Source organism: Marmota flaviventris, chromosome 12 (genome assembly GCF_047511675.1).
Source record: "Marmota flaviventris isolate mMarFla1 chromosome 12, mMarFla1.hap1, whole genome shotgun sequence".
Lineage (NCBI taxonomy): Eukaryota > Metazoa > Chordata > Mammalia > Rodentia > Sciuridae > Marmota > Marmota flaviventris.
In genome coordinates, this window is record NC_092509.1 from 70,810,502 (window position 1) to 70,834,888 (window position 24,387).

General features: G+C 33.3%; 1 protein-coding gene across 7 annotated transcripts in view; it reads right to left on the reverse strand.

The window, feature by feature from the left end:
* Rcor3 (REST corepressor 3) overlaps window positions 1-24,387 on the reverse strand; it is a 44,379-nt gene that overhangs the window by 13,283 nt on the left and 6,709 nt on the right. For 4 of the 7 annotated variants that reach the window (XM_027934718.3, XM_027934717.2, XM_027934720.2 and 1 more), the window contains exons 3-9: window positions 23,541-23,618; window positions 20,934-20,986; window positions 19,468-19,629; window positions 17,841-17,965; window positions 16,917-16,995; window positions 8,473-8,691; window positions 3,616-3,693 (exon numbers count right to left, since the gene is read on the reverse strand). In XM_027934718.3, the coding sequence (XP_027790519.1) occupies window positions 3,616-3,693; window positions 8,473-8,691; window positions 16,917-16,995; window positions 17,841-17,965; window positions 19,468-19,629; window positions 20,934-20,986; window positions 23,541-23,618 (794 nt within the window). Of the gene's footprint in view, window positions 1-3,615; window positions 3,694-8,472; window positions 8,692-16,916; window positions 16,996-17,840; window positions 17,966-19,467; window positions 19,630-19,789; window positions 19,865-20,933; window positions 20,987-22,998; window positions 23,376-23,540; window positions 23,623-24,387 lie in introns of those variants that run through there. The other 3 variants (XM_071600103.1, XM_071600102.1, XM_071600101.1) reach the window with 3 other exon arrangements.

Here is a 24,387-nt window from a genome sequence, read left to right on the forward strand (position 1 = left end):
AAACAATTCATGACTTCCTTAGTGAATTCAGCATTCTTACTGCATCCTTTCCCCAATAAATCAATTTGCCTTCAGGTATTTCTCACTTTTGTCAGCAGTATTATATGTATGCATGTGTATATTATATATATATATAAAGTCTGAAGAGCTGGAAATGATTACCAAGTTAAACCTTCTACTCAATGCTGAAAATTCTATCCAACATCCATAATAAAAGGGTTACCCACCTTTGCAAGAAAACATTCATGGATGGGAAATTTATAGCTTCAAAAAGCACTCATTTTTCCAGTTATATTATTCTTTCTTCTTGGATTAGTCTCCTTGTCTCCATCTACCTACCTCCATCCAAAACAAATCAAAGCATAACAAAAATTGCTACCTCTACCCCTAATATGCTCACAAACTTGAGGAGATATAAATTTATTTCCTACTTTGCAGTGTTATCATTTGCTTCCATTCCTATAACTAATACCCAACTCTATTCCAACCCTTTTACCATTCATCACTTATATACTTAGAAATAACAGGGTTTTTTCATTTGACTTAATTTGCTTCTTTTTTGCAAGGACTTCTGCACTTTGCCTCTTGCCCACTGATCTCTATCACAAAGAAGTCCTCACTCAACCTCATTAATATCTCACTCATATGGTTTTCATTATTCCTCCACATCCAAGTTTGCCTTCCTAAGTAGACAATACGATTCTTGAGAGAAGATTGTTTTATACTTCTGCTGAATTCCATACAGCAATTAGCCCAATAATGAGTTCATAGTAAGTGAATACTATACAGAAATATTTGAAATACCTGTTGATTGGTTTGTAAGAGTGCTTTTTATTTCCAGACTGTATATATATTTTGAATGTATTATTCAACACCTCATCATTATTCCTATCATTCTCTCTGCCTGAAATGTCCTCTTCTCCATTTTATGTGACAGTAAAACCTCCACTTATCTTTCAAGCCTCAGATGAAACATTCCTCCTTAAGGAAGTCTTTCCTGATTATCCTAGCCAGAATGAATAATGAATAATGCTGCTATTTTCCTGTAGCACTTTGTTTATAAATCTACCGTATAACTTTTATCAGTTTGTCTTACAACATCTATACGTAAGTCCTTTTTTAATAAAAGGTGAAAAAAAATCACCTCATTTTGTCCTTTTTCCTACCCTCCCCCACCATACTTCTCAGAGTGCTTCACACCATTGTGCCTTACATCAGATTATCAATAAACACTTGTGGAAGCAAATGGATTTTCTTTCCCTAAATGAAAATATCAAATAAAGCCAAATTAACAAGTAAAGCTCCTTAGTAATTATGAGGTAATTCTTTTAATGACCTATTATAATTATTCTGAAGGTTATTAGCATTCTCTGATTAGGTAAAATCTAACCTAAAGGTAACAGGATGGATGATAGGATTCTAAAGGTCTTTACTGTGATTATGAATCTAATATTTTGAAAAATATCCATTCAAGTTGCCCTCCTCCTGAAAGGAACAGGAAAATATGATAAATATAAATATACCCTGGGGACTTTCAATATAACAAAACATATAATATTATATATACTATTAAATCATAAGTTCAATAAGTCACCCCAAATACTTAAATTTCAGTGTATGAATGACTAAGTGATTTTATCGTGATCATTATTTTTATAACAAGATTTTAGAAAATGCTTGATAAAATTTAACTCAATTATTAAACTGTGAGAATCAAATAAGCAATTTTGCTCTTCTATGAAAGTGACAGCATAATATATGCTAATCAAGGACGAAGCAGGACTTTAAAAAATCTAAAATACAGTCAAGCATTCCAATGATTTACTACTTGTGTGACCTTGAGTAAGTCAGTTAAACTTTCTGAGTCCAGTTTCCTCATGTAAAATAATAATACCTGCTTTACCTACTTGTATGAATTTCTGTGAAATCAAGGAGGTAGCAGGCAGGTAGGATAAAATACTACTGTACTTGCAAATCTTACTTTATATAATTTTAATAACTGAGATGGTCCTATAATTTTATGATATTTTGGAATTAAGACTAACTTTTCATTAAAAATAGGTAGACTTTTTCTGTAATGTTACTACGCATGGTATATTCTTATGAGAAAAATGTTAATTATTCCATTATTTTATTTAATGACTATAAGTTATTTGGTTTTTTCTTTCTTTTTCAGGCAATTTTGGTAAGATATTTTCCAACAAAGTTCTATGTTTTAATTTTTCAAACTTATTGGCACAAAGTTCTTCCTGGTATTCCCATAATGTTTTTAGTATCTGTTGTATTTTAATTTTATTTTGAAATTATGGGAACTTTAATCTTTTCACTTTTATGAATTTAAACTCATGCTTAAACAAAAAACTAAACATTTCAATACAAAATTTAAAATAATTTTTACTGTCATAATATAGCAAAATAAAGCACTATTTTTTTTTTATATTATACTGGCCTTACATAAATAAATGCTACTAGAATGTTTGTCAGTTTACTCTGGGTTTAGAACATATTTTTCATAACCTAACCTTGAAAGAGATTATTAAAAACAACAACATTTTTTTTTAATAAGTCTTCCTTTCTGGAAGAATAATTCTAATGACTAAGATGCCACACATACATTATTTCTGAAGCACTATTGTTTTTTTTTTTAGTTGTAGTTGGACACAATACGTTTATTTTATTTATTTACTTTTATGTGGTGCTAAGGCTCGAACCCAGGACCTCACATGTGCTAGGCGAGCGTTCTACCGCTGAGCCACAACCCCAGCCCCTGAAGCACTATTCTTTTGTCTTCCCACAGCCCCTCACACATATTTCATCTGTAGATAGCTCAGTCAGCCTGTGATTTGGAAGGCGGGAAAAGAGTCCCATTATTAGGACCAAATAAGATTATTTGATTATCACATACACAGGAAGGCAAATCCAGGATATGAAGCATAACATAAAGAGTATTAAAAAAGAAAAAATATTTTATATAAGTAGAAACTTCTATAAAAAGACTTGACTGGTTCTTACAGGGCATTTAAGGAGTCCTATAAATACCACAAATACCAAAAAACATTTAGGTTTCAATTAAAATACAAGGCACAAAAATAATGGTTGATCTATATCTTTTTAGATATTTTTATTTTCAGGGACATAAGTACAAGAATTTAAATCCACATAGGAAAATCCTCATCTGAACTGAAAGACAAATGTCTGAAAATAAAAATCTGTTGAAATGAACTCCTTTTCTTATGATTTATTCTTGCTGTGTTACCAATTCAAATAGGCAGTAAAGGGCTTTGAGAAAACACTGCATAGTCCCAGAAATATATCAGCTTGTTTACGGATGACCTTCTAGTTTCACATACACTGTGCTTGCTCCTATAGCTATTTTCCCTAAGTATTTTCTCTATATGGATTGCTAAGGGCAGTAATAATTTAAATAAAAAAGCATTAGCCAAACCTCAAAATATCAACTACCTAAATGAAAAAATATATGACAAATTATCCATATTAGGAAACCTTCAGAGTAGTTACCAACACAGGTCACCAAAACAGTACTTAAACAATGACTGGATAACTGAAAGAATAAGCTTCACTATGTTTAATCACATGTATTTTTCAATATCATACCTCAGGAGGTTTGAATTCTTCAATTCCACCTTCCATTTTCTGTTTAAGTGCACTGTTTACTTGCTTAGCATTCTGAACCTTCAACAAATAACCCAAAATATAAATCAGATCATGTACTTAGGTAAATTTTTGAATACTCAAACAAATGACAAGGATATATATCAAAACTCTGAAATTTTATTTCAGGAGAATAAATATACTTATCACACTTAGGCTACTTATACTGCTCATTTAACTAATTAATACACACATCAACTAATATACACATTTAATAGACTTGAAACTAGATTTAAATATTTTTAAATATCATAAATCATAGTCTCTGAATACCTTTTTAACAATGTCTCTTATAACCAAAGGCAACCAATGTTTAGGGATTCATTTCCATCAAAAGTTCTCATTACCGCAGTGTTCTGACCAAATAACGATTATTCTAGTAAGAATAATGATGGTGACTAATATTAGGTATTTATGTATAAAAAAATCACTCTCAGTACTCTGGACAAAAAAAAATCATTTAATTTTTCACAACCTCCCTGTGAGAGAAGCACTATCTGCTATAACTCAACATATGCAATAAAAAATCACAGGTCTTATGGGGAAAAACAGGTGGGGATACAGCACTCAAAAACTTCAGTAATGACAAACAGGAAAAGAAAAAAACCTAACAAAAATGAGAGCACAGTTATATACATTCTAAATTATTAAGAAATTCATAAGTATGAGGCCAAGGAATTAATTGTAGAACATTAGCGTAGCATGGTTAAGGTCCTGGGTTTGATCCCTAGCACTTGCTACCGCTGCCCCCAGCTTGTAAGTTACTATGAAGCAGAAGAAAGGCTATTTGAAATCAGATCAAAGTTTTAACACTAGATGTATATGGTTCATAACACACAGTGAATTGAAGTAGCTGGTACATGTCTGAGGTATGTGTTTTCTCAAGTCAGCTGGGTGCACTTTTTGCTGACAAACTCATACTTGAGCGAACACAATTCATGTTATGTTTAAATTGTTCCCCAGTATATCAAGTGCAATGGAACAAATGAAAGCTTTCAAAACAAGAGTTAGTGTAGAACTGATTCTATTTCTATTACAACCATTTGGAGATGAAGAATAAAGGGCACAGAGAGGTTAAGAAACTCCTAACACCATAAATATAGGACGTACAATCTGAATTTAAACCATGCCAAGTTTTAAATAACTATTCTACTGGCAATACTGTTATTTGCCATTTAGAACATTAAGGGTCAGGACTGGTTACTTTAATCCTCTTTTATTTTTTTTTTTAATTTCCCCAGTGTGGACAACCAAATGATTTATAAAAGAATTTGTGAATTTTTTTTCACTAGAGATCTTAAATACAGCTAAAATATAAATATCTATGATGGTTCAAGGACAATTAATTGGCTACGTTAGACAGACATATAGATGTAAAATATAAAGTGTCCCTGTTCTCAAGGATTTCATAGATTTGTGGGAAGATAAATAAATATAAAAATGTGATAAATGCTAAAACGCCTAACGTAGACTTGGAGAGAAAAAACAGAGAAGAAAGAAGTAGATGTGCATGTTTGTGTTGTTGGATGGAGGGTGGTAGGGAAGATCAGGGAAAATGTTCAAGAGAAGCTGACACCTAAGGAGTTTTAAAAGATTAGCAAGAATTAAGCAGGCAGACAAGGTTGGGGGAGGGAATGCATTCAAGGCAGAAAAGCATTTAGGAAGACAAAAAGCCCAAGGGCTTGGGTAATAAATAAAGCTGAGGCCAGATTATAGAATTTGAATTTTGCCTAAAGAATGAAGGAAAACCATAGGATTTTTAAGTAAGGGAACAACATGACCACATTTGTCTCTTAGAAAGACACTTCTGGTAATAATATGGAGAAGTGAATGTGGTAAAGAGGATGGATTAACTTAACAATCTAAGTGAGAAATATTAATTAAGAAAGCTTTCATTAAAACAGAAGGTATGAAGGAATGATCATGGCAGTACACAAGGTCGGATAAAGAAATAACCCAGAAACAATTAAGATCTCTTTTGTAAACACTCGATTGTGGAGAATTAGGGGGAATCAAGGACAACTAGTTAGCTGAGTGAGTGTATATGGCACTCACCACTCACTGAGACAGGGAATACAAAAAAAAAAAAAAAAAAAAAGAGAGAGAGAGAGAGAGAGCACAGATAACTAGGTTAGTTGTGGAAATCAGTCTGGGCAATGTAAAAGTAGTAATAACTTATGAAATTATTAATGTAAACTTTTACTATGTCACACTAATGAATAACCAAGGAAGCTTAAAAGCTGAAACCAAAGTACCTTTATTAAAAAAACAAAAACAACAACAAAAAACTGTAAGAGGATGGGTAGCTCAGTAGGGAAAATGGTTGCCTAGCATGCATAAGGCCCTGTGTTCAATCCTCAGCAACACACACGCACAAATAATCCATATGTATAGCAGTAGTACTGAGGATGAAATATAAGCACAGGTACCAGTATATTTTATTCCTCCGTTTTCTTGAGAACTTTGAAAATATTATAGGTAAAGTGTTTTTGGAGTTTTCTAAAAAGGAGAACTGTGATTTGGAGGATGGGGAATCCTGCAAAGATGCATGGTTTGACTAAAGACTAAGCACTCCTCAAAGACATATTCAAGAAACTCAAGAGAGACCAGTGTCATAAGTCAAGGGAAAGAAATTCCAAGAAGAAAGGAGTGGTTGATAATGTCAAACATTACTGAGTAGTAAAGGGAGATAAGAACCAATAAGGAAGCATTAGCTCTGACAATTCTTTCATAAATGATCTTAAGATAGTCTTCAGTGGCACAACTACAATGGGATATGAGACAAAAACTAAATTGGAAAGGGTCAGAAAATAACTGGTGGTAAGAAAACTGAAGTAATTTTTTTGTATATATTCATTCAGGAAGTTTGCTAAGGAAAGAGAAACAGGATAACTAGGGTCAAGGGATAAAGAAGTCTGAAAATGTTGGAGAATCTTAGTCCTACGCTAAACAGTTACAAAGTTCTTATATTAAGTGTGAAGAGTTATATTAATTTCTATTTTATCAGTGATATTATACATTTACTTCAGAATTTCAATGTTTTTAAACTACTAATAAATGTCTTAATATTGCATAATATGAAAAGATAATGCATCAATTTTTCTAAAGATCAAGAGTATGCTAAATTCACAGTGATAACATAGGGATGCATCTTGTAATTCCTAGAACCAGTAGAAAGAAAGAAAGGGGGGGGGGAGGGAGGGGGGGAGAGGGGGAGGGAGAGAGCACACACAGGTGGAGCGAGCTGAAAAATGTAAATATGACATGACCATGGTACACCTCTTCTTAAAGTCAATCAGTTGTTTCCTAACTCAGGATGAATTTCAAATTTCTTAATATTGCCTTTTGATAAATCAGTGTCTACTATTACCTGCAAAAGACAAGTAGAAATTAATGATAAGCTTTATAACTGACAACTGTGTGTGTTGCATGGAGTTAAAAAGCAGACAGAAAGAATAAACAAGAGATAAGTTGTCAGACATGAGGTGATAAGGTCAAACAAGGTATAGTATAAATGAGAGCACCGATTGAAAAGAAATTTCAACGATAAAACTCATATAGCTGGGTTACCCCTTGGGATTATGTGTGTTGGGGGAGAGATAATGACAGAAAATGAGGCAAAGAAGTTCTGATGAGGTAGGCGTGGTGGCACATATGCCTTAATGTAATCCCCTCCTGTGACTCTAAGACAGGAGGATCAAGTTTAAGCAAGACCCTTAGTAACTTAATAAGACCCTGTCATGAATTGGGGGTATGTATGTATACTCAGTGGTAAAGTGCCTCAGTACTCCCCCACCCTGCCTAAAAAAGATGATTCTGGTATTTCAACAGAGAGGGAAGAGGAAAAAAAAGAAATCTTTAGGTGGAAGATCTGGCAGGCAGCTGTGCTACAGCTATTGAGCTTGGGAGAAAAGTCACAGCTTGAAAAATAGATTCAGAAGTCACTGGCATGTAGGGTACAGGGCTGGATGATATGAAGTAAGAAATGACAGATTTATAAGTACATCTAGATTTAAGGGATAAAGAAAAATAACAATGAAAACCAAAAAACAAAGAAGCTGGAGAAAGGCCAGAAATAGCAACAACTATTCATTGAGGACTTATTATGTTAGGCACTGCTTTTAAGCACTTATCATACATAATCTTTAAATAATCTTGTTTAATTCCTTCCAATCACAATATTTTAATTCTCATTTTCAGATGAGAGAAATGAAGCTGAGAGAAATTAAACAGCTCCCCTAAGGTTATACATGTAGAAAATGGTGTAGCCTAGATTTAGAACTTATAGGTTCCCTGATTCTAGGTCCTGCCTCTTAATCACCTGATTATGATGATATTTTTATTACAAGACTACTGATAATGATGAAAATGGCAGTCATCACTGAATATTCAAAATGTGCCAAACACTGCTGAACAATATATATTACAAACAATTCTCAATAAACTGCATGAGAATTTTGATTATCTTCAATTTCATACACAGAAAATTAAAGCTTAGCAAGGTAATACAGTCTGCCCAAGATCACAGAGCTAACAAGTAATAATGCTGGGATTCAAATCCAGAAATGGAAGACTTATCTTCCACAAATTTTAAAGAATGAAATTGGGTTGGAGTATAGCTCAGTGGAAGAATACTTGCCTAGCATGCTGGAGGACATGGGTTTGATGCCCAGAACCCAAAACCAAGAAACTTATATAAATGGGTGCTAAGAAAATCTGCAAGAGTACAGTACAACCTAGGTAAAAAGTAGATAAGCAAAATGGACAGAATCATTAAATATACTATTTTTATAAAACTACCTGACGTTTCAGAGAGATCAACTCCATGTCCAGTTGCCTCAGAATGGTGTTGGCTGCATTGGGACTACAAGAAACAGCTACCACATCTTCCTGGGTTAAATACATGCCCTTAGGTGGACGGCACTTAGAGCGCTGAGAATGATGGCGATGTTGTAAACTCTGATATTCTCTCCTTCCAAGTCCAATCTTGCTAGTTTGGACAGGTTGTTCAGTGTTTCCCTAAGAGAATAAAGATAACAGTAACAGGTCATTTGGTTTTTATAAATATATGAGCTGAAAACAGTTTCCAGTAGAAGTATTTGCTTCACTAAGTATACCTGAAAAATACTTCTAACTAATTATATTATTATGTACAAGTTCAAACCTATATACAGTACTCATCAACTGGAGGATAAGGGAAAGACTATGACACGATGCATCCTTGATTATTTCACTCAATCAAATGCTTAGTTTCTAGGCCCAGAAGACTACAAAAAAATTAAAAAATAAGTTTTTAACTCTAAACTATTCCTACTGCTTCAAGATTGGATATATTTTCCCTAAGCAACAGAGGGGGAAAAATAAAAACAAAAACAAAATCAAACTATAATTTACTAAATACAAACTTTTTCAAAAAGTATAAATAAGAAAAAAAAAAGAGGTAACTTAGGAATTCTGACATGCAGATTAGGCAGCTGGAAAAGATGTAACATTTCATCTTCACTTTAAAGTTGTTGAGCTGAGCATGGTGGCACATGCCAATAATCCCAGAGACTCTAGAGGCTTAGGCAGGAGAATTGCAAGTTTGAGGCCAGCCTCAGCAACTCGGCGAGACCCTAAGTAACTTAGTGAGAACTTTTCTCAAGATAAATAAAAAAAAAAGGGCTGGGGATAGGGCTCAGTGGTAAAGCTACCCTGGGTTCAATCCCTGGTAATCAATCAATCAATCAAAAGAGAAATATACCTCTAAAGGTTAAAATTATCTTAACCTTAACAATAATTCTTAAGTTTCAAATCTGTGAATAAAATATCAGTTTATACCTCAGAAAGGAAGAATTAAACTCAGTTCAGGAAAGCTATTCTAATAATGATGACCATGTTGTCTTAAGCAGTATTTCACTATTACCTGCAAAATTCTTAAAGTGTGATAGAAAAATACAATGGTATTCTGTGCTTCTGGGAGGGGAATCCATTTTTTTTTTTTAATGTGTCTATTACATGGAATTTTATTTACTGACTAGATTCAATAATCCAGTTCTTTAGGTATTAACTAAAATTCATAAAACCATTGTATAATGAAACATAGTTTTGCTTTATTTCTTAAAACTCAAAGTAATACATGACAGATTTGATATTCAGAAAATTCTTTCCAACATAACACCCCTTAAACTGCAGGGTCAAGTATTTTTTAAAAATCGTTTAAAATTCGTCTCTGAGCTGGTAGGGAGGTGAGGAAATTCCTTAGCGGCCAGAAATGATGAGAAAGCAAGAATCCAGAGAGATAAGCAAATATGCAGGAACTAGCATTTGCCTAAAGCCCAGGCTTCAAAGAACAACCAGTGCAGGGCATGAGAGACAAAGCCAGAACACTGAAAGGGGAATATCATCATTGTGTAAAGTAGAAAAAATACCCCTGCTCTGCAGAAGGAGAGGAGATTAAAGGCAGTCATGCCTATCTCACCCTTGGCTGAGTAAAAAAGAAAGCAATATTAAAAAGTCTCCCTTGAGAATCCCTAACTACAGGCCTCCCTTCAGGCAGATTTGGGAACTAAATTTATATGATCTTCTACCTGAAAAGTCTCAAATCAAAAATTTAAAGTGTTTCAGGTTGGTAGTGCTTATAGACACTAAGCAGAAACAACCACAGGCCTGCCTTCAGGCAGGTTTGGGGCCTAAGTTTATAAAATCTTCTAGCCTGAAAAGCCCCAAATCAAACATAGTTTAAAGTACCTCAGATTGGTAGTGCCTATAGAAACTTAGCAGAAACAAATGCAAATCCTCTCTATAAGAATACATTTTAAATTCAAGTCTCAGACATGTGTTTACAACCCAGAAATCCTCACTAAATAAACTCTAAAGGAAGGATGTATTTCAGGAAAAAAGGGAAATTATCTTAAAAGAAAGGACTAAGATTCAAGAAAGAATGATAAGCAAATAAAACTTAACACATAGGTAAATCTAAACAGTGGCTATATGTTTAATTTGAGGCATTTAAAAACTAAGATGTGACTAACATGATGGATATAAATCAGGAGGCTAGTGGTTAAGAGTGCTTTGTATTAATCAAAAAGCCATTAACAACATACCAATATTAGATTTTAAGTTAAACATGCAGGATAAAGTCTCTAAGAGTAAATAGCAAAAATAAAATTTAGAAACACCCAAACTAGTAGAAAGTAGAATAGAATAAAAAACTAGTAGAATAGAATTAAAAAAACAAATTCTTAATCCCGAAAAATAGACCATGAAGCACAACCAGAAAACTAGAAAAAGTTAGAATGTAAAAATAAGAAAAAACAAAAATATAAACATTAATGATCGTGATTAATGAAAATGTAAGTAGGCTTACACTCTTTAAGGCAAGATTTAAAACAAGAAATGAAAGATACTACATATTGATAAAAGGCTCAATTCAGCATCAAGTACATAAATTCTAGATTCAGATACACCTAATACAACAGCCTCAAAATATAAAAAAGTATTCTCAATAATTGATTAAACAAATAACAGATTAGAAGAATAGACAAAAATAGTCAAACTAGCAGGACAGGCAAGCAATAAGAATACAGAGTTCAACCACAAAATAGACAAGCTTCACTTAATACATACATGTAACTTATACCAATGGAGTATAGAATATTCTTAAGAACACATGGAAAAATATTTTTGAAAATTGCATATTCTTATCTTGGTTTAAAACATGTGAGCAAACTCTTCAACATTCCTGCCACTGAGAAGCAGGGATTTATGACCCCTCCCTTGTGTCTGGGAAAACTCTGATGATTCATCTATAGGCAACAGAATGCAGTAGAGGTGACACCGAGTAATTTCCAAGGCTGGGCAAGCTGGGTAGCCACACAGTGCTTTAGGGATTAATTGCCACCATTCCGTTAAGAAGCCAAACAGACACTCAAAGACGACCAGTTTACAGAGTCCACATGAACTGTTCCAACCAATAGCTACCATCAACTATTAGCAATGGGAATGAGCCAAAACATCCTACTTGATGTAGAAATATAAAAATCATTCTTTCTAAAATCAAGACTAAAAACAAATAACATTTACTCAGTATTACACTGGTGATTTTAACCAGTAAAAGAAATAAGGATAATGACTGCAAAGAAAAAAAAATTGCTATTATTTTCAAGTAACATAAATCTCTACATAGGGAATCTAAAATAATCCATAAGTATATTATAAAAGGTTTCTTTTCTCCTATTTCTATACATAGTCAATGCAACATCTAGTAAGGCTGTCCTAGGGATGTGACAAACTTGAAGCACAAGGGCCCAAAAATAGCTAAGGAACTTATTACTTAAAAAGAAAAACCGGGCTGGGGCTGTAGCTCAGCGGCAAAGTGCTCACCTAGCATGTGCGAGGCCCTGGGTTCAATCCTCAGCACCACATAAATAAAGATATTGTGTACAACTATAACTAAAAAATAAATGTTTGAAAAAAAAAAAAGAAAAACCAAGTAGTGGAACTTTCTGATAGCTATCAAGATTCAAAACAGTGGGCTGGAGATGTGGCTCAAGCGGTAACGCGCTCGCCTGGCATGCACGGGGCGCTGGGTTCGATCCTCAGCACCACATAAAAATAAAATAAAGATGTTGTGTCCACCGAAAACTGAAAAAAATAAATATTAAAAAACTCTCTCTCCTCTCTCTCTCTCTTAAAAAAAAAAAAAAAGATTCAAAAAAGTAAACTATAGTGAGTGGGACAATGTAGACTTGACAAGGGATATTTAACTGACAAGAGGAGTACAACACAGAGTCATGCATATATAGAAGCCTCATATATGACATATATGATAAAGCTTGTATTGCAGACTAGCTGAAAAAGATAGAATCACTTCCATATTAAAAATAATAATAATGGATCTCTACCTTACATAATTTACTATTAGCTTAAGAACTTAAATGCAACAAGGAAAACTTTCAAAACAATACAAAAGAATATAGAAATTTGAAACTTGACATGCTTTTGATAAAACAGTTGTTTATCTAAGTCTGTAGAGAATAAAAAGATCAAATACAAACTGCTAAATGATCTTTGCAATACATTAACTAAAAGGACTGATATCCAGAATGTGCAATAATTCATATTTTCTGTCTTTAAGACAAAAAAGAAAAACGTCCAATACAGTAGTAAAAATACAAAAAGTACTTAAAAATGCATAATAGCCAATAAACAAATGGAAAAATGTTCAGCCTCATTAATTATCTGATAAATGAGAGTCCAATGAGATAAATCTCTTATTGCCAGATTTGTAACATTTTAAATCTGATCAAATCAAGTATGGGCAAGGAAACAAACAATGAGTGCTCTCACAGTTCAATGAAGTATTATCAAATATGGAAAATATTTTGTCATTATCTAGGAAAACCAGATATGGCTATGCCCTAAAAGAGAGTAATCACACTTCTAACAATCCTGGGGCACTTTAGGACAGCTGTTATCCCTTACTCTTGCCCACTCCATGACAATGGTGCCCTATGATCACTGTGAGAACAAAATATACCTCCATAATTTCTAAATGCTTCTAATGGGGGCAATACTAAACCTTGATGAAAATTACTATCCCAAAGGATCTCTTATACATGTGCAGTCAGGACTTTTTTCTTTTTGTAGTAGTGAGGATTGAACCCAGAGACATTTTACTACTTAGCTACACACCCAGCCCTTTCTTTGTTTTATTTTGAGACAGAGTCTCACTAAGTTGCCCAGGCTGGAAACTTGTGATCCTTTTGTCTCAGCCTTCTTAGTTGCTAGGATTACATATGTGTACCACCACGCCTAGCCAAGGACATATTCCTATTAGCATTACTCATACTAACAACTGGAAATGATGCCCATCATTTCCTAAAACAGAGTAATAGATAGGCTATAGAATACGTATACAATGGAACACTATAATATAGCAATGAAAATTAATTGCCAAAATAACAAAAAGCAAGTCTTAAAACATTTCATATGATTCTAATTAAATAAAGTTTGAAATAGACAAAACCAAATGATAATTAATCACAGATACATATATACATGATATAATGGAGTGAATAATTAAAAAAATTCTGGATGGAGACTCCCCCTGGAGAGAAGGGAATGGGTATGCAGTTGAGGAAATATACACAAAAGACTTCTATTTCTTAAGATCAGGGATGGATAGACTGGTGTTTACTATTTTTTAAACTGTATATATACTATCATACATATAGTTCACAATTTTTAAAAGTCTAAAAACCTTCTATGTAGTATGTTAACAATAGGCAATAGCAAGAACAAAGATTTATGTTAAAAGCCATAATGTAGTACTTCCCTGCCTAGTATTAGGGCCTCACTAAGTTGCTAAGGCTGGCTTTGAAATTGTGATCTTCCTGCCTCAGCCTCCCAAACTGCTGGGATTACAGGCATGTACTCTATAATTTTTGAAGGAGCAATGAAGCTCCTGACATATAGTGCTAGATCTGGAATGCAGCCCTAACATATCTTTTTTAATGCATTTAAACTCACATTCATCTCATACTGTTTGCTAAAAGGATGAGAACACAGGCAAAAACAAAACAAAAACAATCCCCTCAAACAACAACAACAAATGAGTATACATCATCTTGCATAGTTGGGCAAAACAGTATATATATATGTATGTATGTATGTATAGTAATCGTATTTATAAAATGTATTCTCATTCATTATAATAATTTCACCAAATGCTTACTATCTGACAGGCTCTGGGAGTAAAAAGAGAAAACAAAGTTCTTAGAACTTACTAACCAGGGATAGGCAGGTGGAGATGGTAAAGGGGGATAAAGAATAAACCTATTCTGATCAGAGCAATCAGCACTGCAACAGATTTAAGAAAAATAAGGTTGTCAGTTCAAGATAAGGCACAAGAAGATTTCATTAAAAAGCTACATCTTGTAGAGTTGTAAGAAATTTCCTGGGAAGATTTGGGTAGAAAAGAAATTCCAGAAAAAGGAGACCAAAATAACAACAGGACAAAAGCAAGGAAATTAAGACACTGTCAATTTGAAATATATAGGGTAGGTCAGGTATGCCTAACTGGAGAGTTTGTTTGATCCTATAGATAAATCCATAGAAAGGTTGCAAGGAGCAGATTCAATTTTAAAAAGACTGCTTTGACAACAAGGTAAACAATGGACTGCAATAGGACAAAAAACAGTTGTGATAATTCAGAGAAGAGATGGACAAAATTCACAATTATTTGAGAAAGACAGTGACAAAATGAATACAGTAAATAAGAAAGCAGGAAGAATGTCAGAAAAACTAAGACACATGGTTAACAAGAGAAACAGAAATCAGAGGAAGATGTTACAAAAGTAAAAGAGTTTTCAAGAAGAGAAGGGTCAAAAACATGAAATTTGATAAAAAGCACAAGAATACAATGAGTAATCAATCACTGGATGTGGCAGTTAGAGGTCTTTGGTTACCTGTGCTGGCAGTTTCATTGAAGTGGTGGGACAGAAGTATAGTTCTTTCTAGACTGGTTGAGAGATGGTTATACTTTTAAATGGAAGACTTAAACATCTGGGCTGTAGTGGAAATATGGTTAAGAGAAGGGATAACTGATGAAGAAAGTCTGATGAACAAAGTCTGGAATAGATAAGAAGGGATGGAGAGGATCAAACAAGCAGTGAAACTATATAGAACAAGAGTAGAAAACTTTGATAGTGTGAGAGAGAGGCATTCAGGCACAAGAATGTTCATTCAACAAACATTTATTGAATATCTGCTATATATCAGATACTACATGAAGTTCTGGGGGCTATAAGATGAATAACTTATGAATAACTCAGTTCCTGTGAGTTCAAAGAGCTCATATTTTAGTGGACAAAATAAACTAAATGTAATATGATGTTTTACACACAAACACACTTAAGATGAAATGGGCAGAATTTAAGGGAACAGCTCTAATGCAAGGCAGCATCTGCATGTTATTTTCTCCATGAAATAATCTGCCAAGTATTCTAGGGGGTCAGGGCTTTCAGGCAAGGTGAAGAAAGGGATAATTGTTCAAAAGAGTTGCCTGGATAATAAAACAATAGCCACTGGTATTCAAGATCCACTGTCCCTGTATTCTTCAAAACAATCCTATTCTTTTCATTTTACCAAAGAAAAAACTGAGAAGTTAAAATTTGAGAGGCATTAAATATTTCCGTGATATTGGAAGCTGTTTTTGGTAGTAACAAAAATCTGCATAATATTGTCATTTTTCTCCTGAAATGCCTCTCAAGAACGCAACTGATTCAGCATATTGGATTTACAAGCCTATGGGACGTGTATGGGAAGAGGAAACGGGAAGTTGAAGAAATGGGGAAGAAAGCAATTTTAGTAATTATTCACTGAATCTATGGCTTGAAGAAATAAAGGCAAGGCAGATTTGGAGGAAAATGAAGGAATCAAGGAACTTTGAGAACATTTAGCAGTAGAAAGAATAGTAAAACATCAAGTTGAAGTAGAGTAAGATTTTAAAAATTTTATTAATGAAAGAGTTAGTGCTGACAAGAACCAGAATGGGCCATGAAACTGAGTTCAAGGGAGTGGCAGTCATTCAATTAGATGAGGTCACACATTTAGCATATGATAAGATTGAACAAACTCAGGTCTCCAATTTCAAAGTTACTTCAAAGCTGCCTATATCTCATAATCCTTTAACAATCAACATTAAACTATTTTCACAACCACAAAATTTCTTGCCTTATTCAACAGAACATGTATACCAATTTAGCCTTTTCTTAATGTTATTTTAAGTTATCATTATCATCATCATATTGAGGTATATGAGTATTTTTTTAGTTGGGTATTCTTCCACCTCTTCTTTGAGACAGCTTTCAATTTCCCCTGCTGTCAGTATACCTGCTACTACTTTCTAATTTGCTATAACATAAAAGAAGCAAAACTTTTCCAAGGAAAACCAGGAACAAAATCAGAAAGTTTAATTTTACAAATATCAACTAAGGGTAGTTTTATTTCTTTTCTATGTATTAAAGGCTGGGGATTTTGGCAGTGGGTTTGTATCTCTGACTAAAGGAGATGTCCCCAATTATTTAAAACATTGGTTAACTGAGGTTTTTGATATTACTTTATTTCCAAAACCCTCTAATTGGCACTGATATTTACTATCCCCTAAATCATTATATAAAAATTTTTTCTTAATATGAAGTACTACTCATTCTTTTATAGTGGATTTGTAGAGAAATTATAAGAACTTCTAATGATCATACCTCTTTTTTGGCTTCTTTTTTAGGATCGTAATCACTATCATTCCCATCCATTGGGTGTGTTTCTTCCACATCATCATCACTGAAATAAACAAAGATTAGGACATTTAATTCTTTTTTTTTTCCTTTTATTCCAGTGCTCTTATCAAGCTGATCTATCACCTAATAATTTTACTAAATATTCTTCAATAGAATGAGACTTCTTGTTGGGAAGATGAGTTCATACTTTAATTCCTTCAGTTTTTAGAAACATTAATCCTTTGAAGCTTACAGAATAATTTTAGCAACATTTATAGTTAAAAAACCAAAGGTTCAATAGGAAAGAAAATACATATAGTTTGATACAATACTTACAATTTCAGCTGGCTAGAGAGTAAAAACAGACAAAAACCAGGAAACAAAATGATTTTATACTACCACTAAGTTACAGTCATAATAATGAAGTCTTCAGTTACGCAGGTAATTGCTGAAAGGACATCATCCTCAAAATATATTCTTAATATATGTATTGAGTATATCAATACCGAAAGGGAGTTTAGCGTGGTTCCACATGCCTGTAATTTCTGCGACTTGGGGAGGTTAAGGCAGGAGGATCACAAGTTTGAGGCCAGTCTCAGCAATTTAGTGGGTTCCTAAAGCAACTTAGTGAGACCCTCAAAATAAAAAGTAAAAATAAAAATGGATGGGAATGTACCCAGTACCAAAACCAAAAACTAAAAGGAAACATTGGTAATTATACTTAAAAGAGTTCAACGGAGTTCTTACTATTAAGACTCCTGACCACTTGGCTTTTCCTATCAGAGCAGAAACATGAATGTAAGGATAGGAGATACTTAAAATCTGTTGTGCTAATTTTTTGCCTTAAAAACAGAAGTGATCCAATGCTATGTCTTTAAAAGTATAACTGCAAACGAGCATTAAACCTACCTGTCACCCTGATTATGTCTATTGGCTAGTTTACGAGCTTGACGATCCATCAAACTTGTTCTAGAACGGGTTTTTTTCCAAGAATAGTAATATTTTACGAGGCTTGCAATTGTCTTATCTGGAAGCTTAAAGAAAACAAAACAAAGAATGTTGATATTCCAAGTTTAATCCATGAAATTTGATTAACAAGATGAGTATCACTGATATTGTTCTTTGATAATAAAGACACAAATGAAAAATACTTCATAGGTATCTTTATAAATTATAAGAGTTAAAAAGTATTGTTCAAATCATAGTACCGCACCACACTAATATCACTGACATTTCTGAATATTAAAGTTTGTTCTGGGTTGAGGGAGGTGGATGGAAGAATGTCACAAATTAACTTAGAATGTCCCCAGAAGTCGCAGCATAGCCATATTAGTATTCAGTATTAATTTTAAACATATAATCGTATATCATCTAAAGACCCACTCAATTCTTTATCGTTTCTATAAATTGAAAATTTTTAATATAATTAAAGTAACATAAAAGTCAAAAATAAGTGAACAGCTCAGTGGTTTTTAGTATATTCACTAAGTTGTACTTTACCGCTATCTAATTCCATAACATTTTCTAACCTCAAAAAGAAATCCTATACCCATTAGGAGCCATTCCTTATTCTTTCCTCCCTGGTAACCACGAGTCTACTTCCTGTCTCTATGGATTTGCCTATTCTAAACATTTTCATATAAAGGGACTCATACAGCATATGGTCTTTTGAGTATGGCTTCCTTTCATTTAGCAAAATGTTTTTAAGAGCTAGCTCCAGCCAGCCATGGTGGTGCATGTCTGGAATCCCAGCAGACTGGGAAGCTGAAGCAGGAGGATTTCAAGTTCAAAGCCACCCTCAGCAAAAGTGAGGGACTAAGCAACTCAAATAGGGCTGGGGATGTGGCTTTAGTACCCTGAGTACAGTCCCTGTTACTATAAATATTAATTAATTAATTAAAAAAATTAAGAAATAAGAAGAGCTAGTTCGGTTCTTAATACTGAACTTTTTGAATCACTTGGTTTTAAATCCAGGTCTTAACATGGTAAATAATGCAGACTTCAGTCATGGAATAAAGTCTTTGAATATCAAAGTTAATTATCATACACTCAAATGTTATACTGGCAAGCAAGGATCACTCAAACTTCCCCCAAAAATGTTCTCTTCAGTTATGGAAGATGTCTAGAAATATTTACAAATATCATCTAATTTTTATTCACTTTGGCTAAATTAGTTTAATCAGTAATTTCTCAGACATTGATTCATTAAAAATTTAAGAACTAATTCTAATGTCATAAAATGAACATTTAAAAATAAAGTTGAAATTATGATTTTTTCCTCTGAGAACAAACATACTTCTAACTATCACCACATAAAATTTAAGTCAAAACAAAACTAATTTATTAAATAGAAACAGCACACAACTGTCATGCATGAATGGTTTTAGAAAATAGCACGATATGGAAATATACCTATTTTTAAATAATTTAAATTAAAAGTTGGAAATTTTTTTTATATTCACTAATTAGGAAGTATTCAATAGTAGCATAAGATGTCATTCAGGTATGAATTGCAGAAAGACCAAAATCACCATACCATTTGTTGAATCCTGTGAAAGCTCTTCCCATGAAAACTAAAGGCTTGTTCAAATAGGACTTTATCTTCAACTGTCCACTCATCCGGAAAGGGAGTGAAATTAGGGAGATCAGCAAGGGACTTCTCAATGTTATGTTTATGCCAAAACAACATGCCAAGTGCCTTTGAAGAGAAATCATTCCTCTTTGGTTTTAATGGACTTATGTTCTATCACATTTAAAAAAGTTAAACACAAATTACATAAAAATATTAAGCCTATGACTTCAACTGAAGATATAGTCACAGTTTAGGGCTTTTAATCAGAGGTACCCAGGTAGCATACCTTGTTTTGTTTATTTCTTGTAAATCAGAGCCCCAGAACAGCAAATGTTCATACATCCCATATTTGCTGCATCATCTAAAAAATTATTTTCTTTTAAATCAGCGTGTCAGAACAACGAATATTCACACATACCATATTTGCTGCACAATCTAAGAAAAAGAGTGAGCTGAGGATAACTTTAATTTCTAAAGCAGATTTATAGGCTTATACCATGGTTTTTACACCACCAAACTTATTAATTTGTCAATGTATAGAAAAAAATATACTAAAAGGAAAATATCAAGTATATCAATACTTGAATGAAACTATCGATTTTAACACAAAATCAGAAATATTCAGTTGGGACTTAGTAGAGAAATACTTAGAAGTATAGATAGGCTAAACACTTCCAAGAATTGAACTTCCCCTGCAATTTTAACAAATATTTTATTACATATTTTTAAAAGTTATATTATTATCATAATATATACATATAGAATTATTAGAAGGCATATAAGTAATATTCTTAGTCACTAAGTCATAAGCCTGAAATGGCCAATTTCTAAAATTTCTATAACTTTCCACTCTATTGTTAAGTAGTAGGCCAACTCCTTTAGGGGATAAATCTTTGAAGACTTTAAAAAGAGATACAGCATAAAAAAGTTAAATAAGGGGCTGGTAAAATAGCTTAGTTGGTAGAGTGCTTGCCTTGCATGCATAAGGCCCTGGGTTCAATCCCCAGCACCACAAAAAAAAAAGTTAAATAAGAAGCTTAGATATACAGATAAACACCTCAATAAAATAATATTAATTTACCATGCCAGACTATAGTTAGTCCTCGATAACCTAGGTTATAAATGCTTTACCTTTCTCACTTCTCTAAAAACAAATCTACCTAAATTTTCTCTAAAACAAATCTACCTAAAATTTTCTCTAAAACAAAATTTTACTGTTGATTCTGATAAAAGATGAAATGCTACTTAGTTGAAATGAGATTTAAGAACCTATTTCCAAGCAGAGTACAATGGTGCATGCCTATAGTCCCAGTTACTAAGGAGGCCAAGGAAGAAAGACTGCTTGAGCCCAGGAGTTTTAGACCAGCCTGGTCAACATAATAAGAACCCACATCTTAAAATAAATAAATAAATAAATAAATTCTCTATACCTGTTCAACATTGTAGCCATGTTTTTCCTTTGCAATTGCAATATATTCATCCACTGTAATGAAACAATGTTAGATAATTATTTTCATTTACTTAATATGCCCATGTATATTATTTTTTTAAACACCACAAAATACTTTATTTTTTCTGGGGCAAAAAAGTAGCCAAATCCATCTTCTACAAAATGTTACAAAAAGAGACTTATATAAACAGGATCAGAGGTTTGCCTGGTTTAAAATTTTATTTAGTATGCCATCTCTTTGACCATATATCATATACTTATTAAATGCAATGGAATCAGTACAATTATTTTTATATGCAGAAAAATACCAATCTGTGAGTAGACAACAGAATTTAATTACAATGTAAATGCTAAAACAAATTCTGGATTTTTCTATTACTCTTCATTTGAGAAACTTAACTATTTAAAACCCTTTCTCATGTTTTAGAGTTGGCTCAAAGCCTTTACAATCCCATTTCTGATTGTTGTATAAAAGATGATTTACCTATGATTTTGCCAGTTCTATAGAATAATAACAAATTTAAGTATGCTTCAGTATTTCTGAAATTTTCTTCAGTTTTCCCTGCTTGTTATATAAAGAGAATCTGAATATTTCATTTTCATTCATCCTTCATATGTAATTAAGTTAACAAATTCTTCACTTAAGCAGTTTTAACGATGATACTATTTCAAGGCCTCACTGCTAAGAAATATGCCAAATTCAGGACTTGGTTTTATGTGAAGTCCAAACCATCACTTCTTCTTAACCCTTTATACTTCCTTAAACATACTTCTCAGAAGCAGTGGTTATAAATTTCGGTCCTGAAATAACTAGTCTACCTAGGCTTGATTTTCTGATTACCAAGTTTTCTGACTTGGTCAAGTAACTTGACCTTATTTACCTCAAGTCCCCACCCCCCAAAATGGTGACAAAAATAATGCCTTCCTCTTACAATTAAATGAGTTAATATATGGGAAGTGCTTAGTGCAGCATTTGGCACATCATTTTAAGTATTTAAGAATCTGCTACTAATATTGGTCAGTACAGTTTAATATTGTGCTATATAACAATATGCCATTATAACAGCAACTATTTTTTATGAATGCTACTATTAGCTCCCCCAGTATAAATTTTTGGTGCAAAAAATCCAAATATTACATTTTGCTTAGAATCCACAGCATTTAAATACATTACATCTAAATATATGCTGATTAAATTTAATAAAAGTATTTTATAGTCCTATAGATAGAAAACTAACCAATACCAACCAACCAGTGGTTCTCAACCCTGGCTATGTATTAGAATCAGTGTGGAAGCTTTTAAAAAGTAAGATGCCCAGGCTTCACCTGTGAATATTTAGATTTAATTGGTTTAAGAGGAATGCTAGACATCAGTACTCTTAAAAGAAAGTTTCCGAAATGATTCCAATGCACATCCAGGATTTAAGATCACTGCCCTAGACCTTTACTGGATATTCTAAATGGACACCACACTACTAAGGTCATGCTAGCTTTCTGGATTTTGTTTTCCACTTTTCTAAGAAGTGCACCACTGTATAAAACAAGGCTAAAACAGCAAAATGCAATGACACCCTGATGATTTTTGTGAATGAAAACCTTTGCCTTTAATGAGAATTAAACCTGAGAAACCCAATCTTTCAAATTCTCAGTACACAACTCCAGACCAAATGAACAATTTCATGTTTTCAATTAAGAATGCCACAAAAGAACATATTCCTAGATTACCAGCTAGACCTTTAGCTGGTATTCTAGAGTTCTTAAATAGGAAGAATTATCAGGTATGCAAAAGTATACTCAGTTTTCAATTTTTAGTTTTCTTATTGCATCAATAAGCATGATTAGACTTACTATGCACATGATACATAGGACATCATTAATTTTCTTGACACTGAAAGCATGATACATCTTTATGATGTTAGTAAATATTTTAAAAAGACAAGCTATTTTATAGCTTCTAGAATGTCTGTTCAGTGTTGCTGTTGCTGTTGTTATTTAATAAGTTCAATGATAACTGAATGGAGGGACGGGGATCTTAGTGTTGTTACCTGCACGTTTCCTATATCTGATGTGCCGCAAAGGATCAGGTCCGCTACATCACATTGAAGTCTAAAGCCACACCATGATTCAAGAAGTGCATGGTCAATGATCCAGAAGGTCTCCGTCCAGAAATGGAGAGCACAAAGATGACCTGATGGCTGCTGAAGTCAGTTCTTTCCCCTTTCCTCTTTAAAATGGTAATGATAGTGGGCTCTTTGAAGTTTGAAGGCATTTCTTTACAGCTCCATATACTGAGGAAAAGCCTGTGCAGAGGTCTATATAGTAACTCCCTCCCCTGCTTGAGGATTTAAGCAGCAATGCCATCAGATCCTAGGTTTTTCATTCTTCATGGGCCTGACACAACTTGGAATGATCAACCCACTATCTTTCAAAAGGAAAAACATTCTAATATAACAACCTCCATTAAAAAAAAAAACAACAAAATTGTTTTCTTATAAGAATCTAAAAGACTCAAAAACAAACATAAGTTGCATTTTGAACTGGCTGATAGATCCCTGTTAACCTTAATGTTCAATCTCAGAAAACTTACATTTGGCATCTGGGATACTGTGATATGGAGACCATACAAGCATCCCTCCATTGTCTTTATCTGTGTACTTTGTAGCACCTGGGGAAAAAATTAATTACTTTGAATATTATGCAATTTATTTACATTGAAAGTAAGTGTAACATTACCTGCAAAGGTGGACAAAGAAAGTACAGGAAAACAAAGAGAAGAAAAATACATTTAAAGACAGTGATATCCATTTATGATAACATAGGAAATTTTGCAAATTCTGTTGCTTAGCCAACTTAAATTAAAAAGACTTTCTGAAGTAGATTACATATTCCTATTTCCTAACAGAATCTGATTCAACCTTCTACATATTACTACATATATTAGGAATCATCACTAAGAATTCTGAATTTTTAAAGTAGAGAGAATACCTCAGGTATTGTTTTGTCCCACTCTAAATCGGCCAAGATTGCTGTAATTTTTTAAATAGTAGGGTCTGCTTTTGTCAGACTCCCATGTAAAAATATAAATGCAAGCTGGGCGTGGTGGCACACACCAGTAATCCCAGTGGCTCAAGAACTGAGTCAGGAGGATCATGAGTTCAAAGCCAACCTCAGCAAAAGTCAGGCCCTAAGAATAAGAAACTCAATGAGACCCTGTCTCTAAATTAAATACAAAAGAGGACTGGGGCGGAGGCTCAGTGTTCAAGTGTCCCTGAGTTCAATCCCTGGTACCAATAAACAAATAAATATACCTACATATACAAATGCAAAATAGTCAACCCATTCAATGGAAATAAAACAGAAATTCTATCTATGTTGGTCAGAAGCCTTGACTTAATAAAATTTAATCCGGTGAATGTCCTAAACTTGAATCCTTT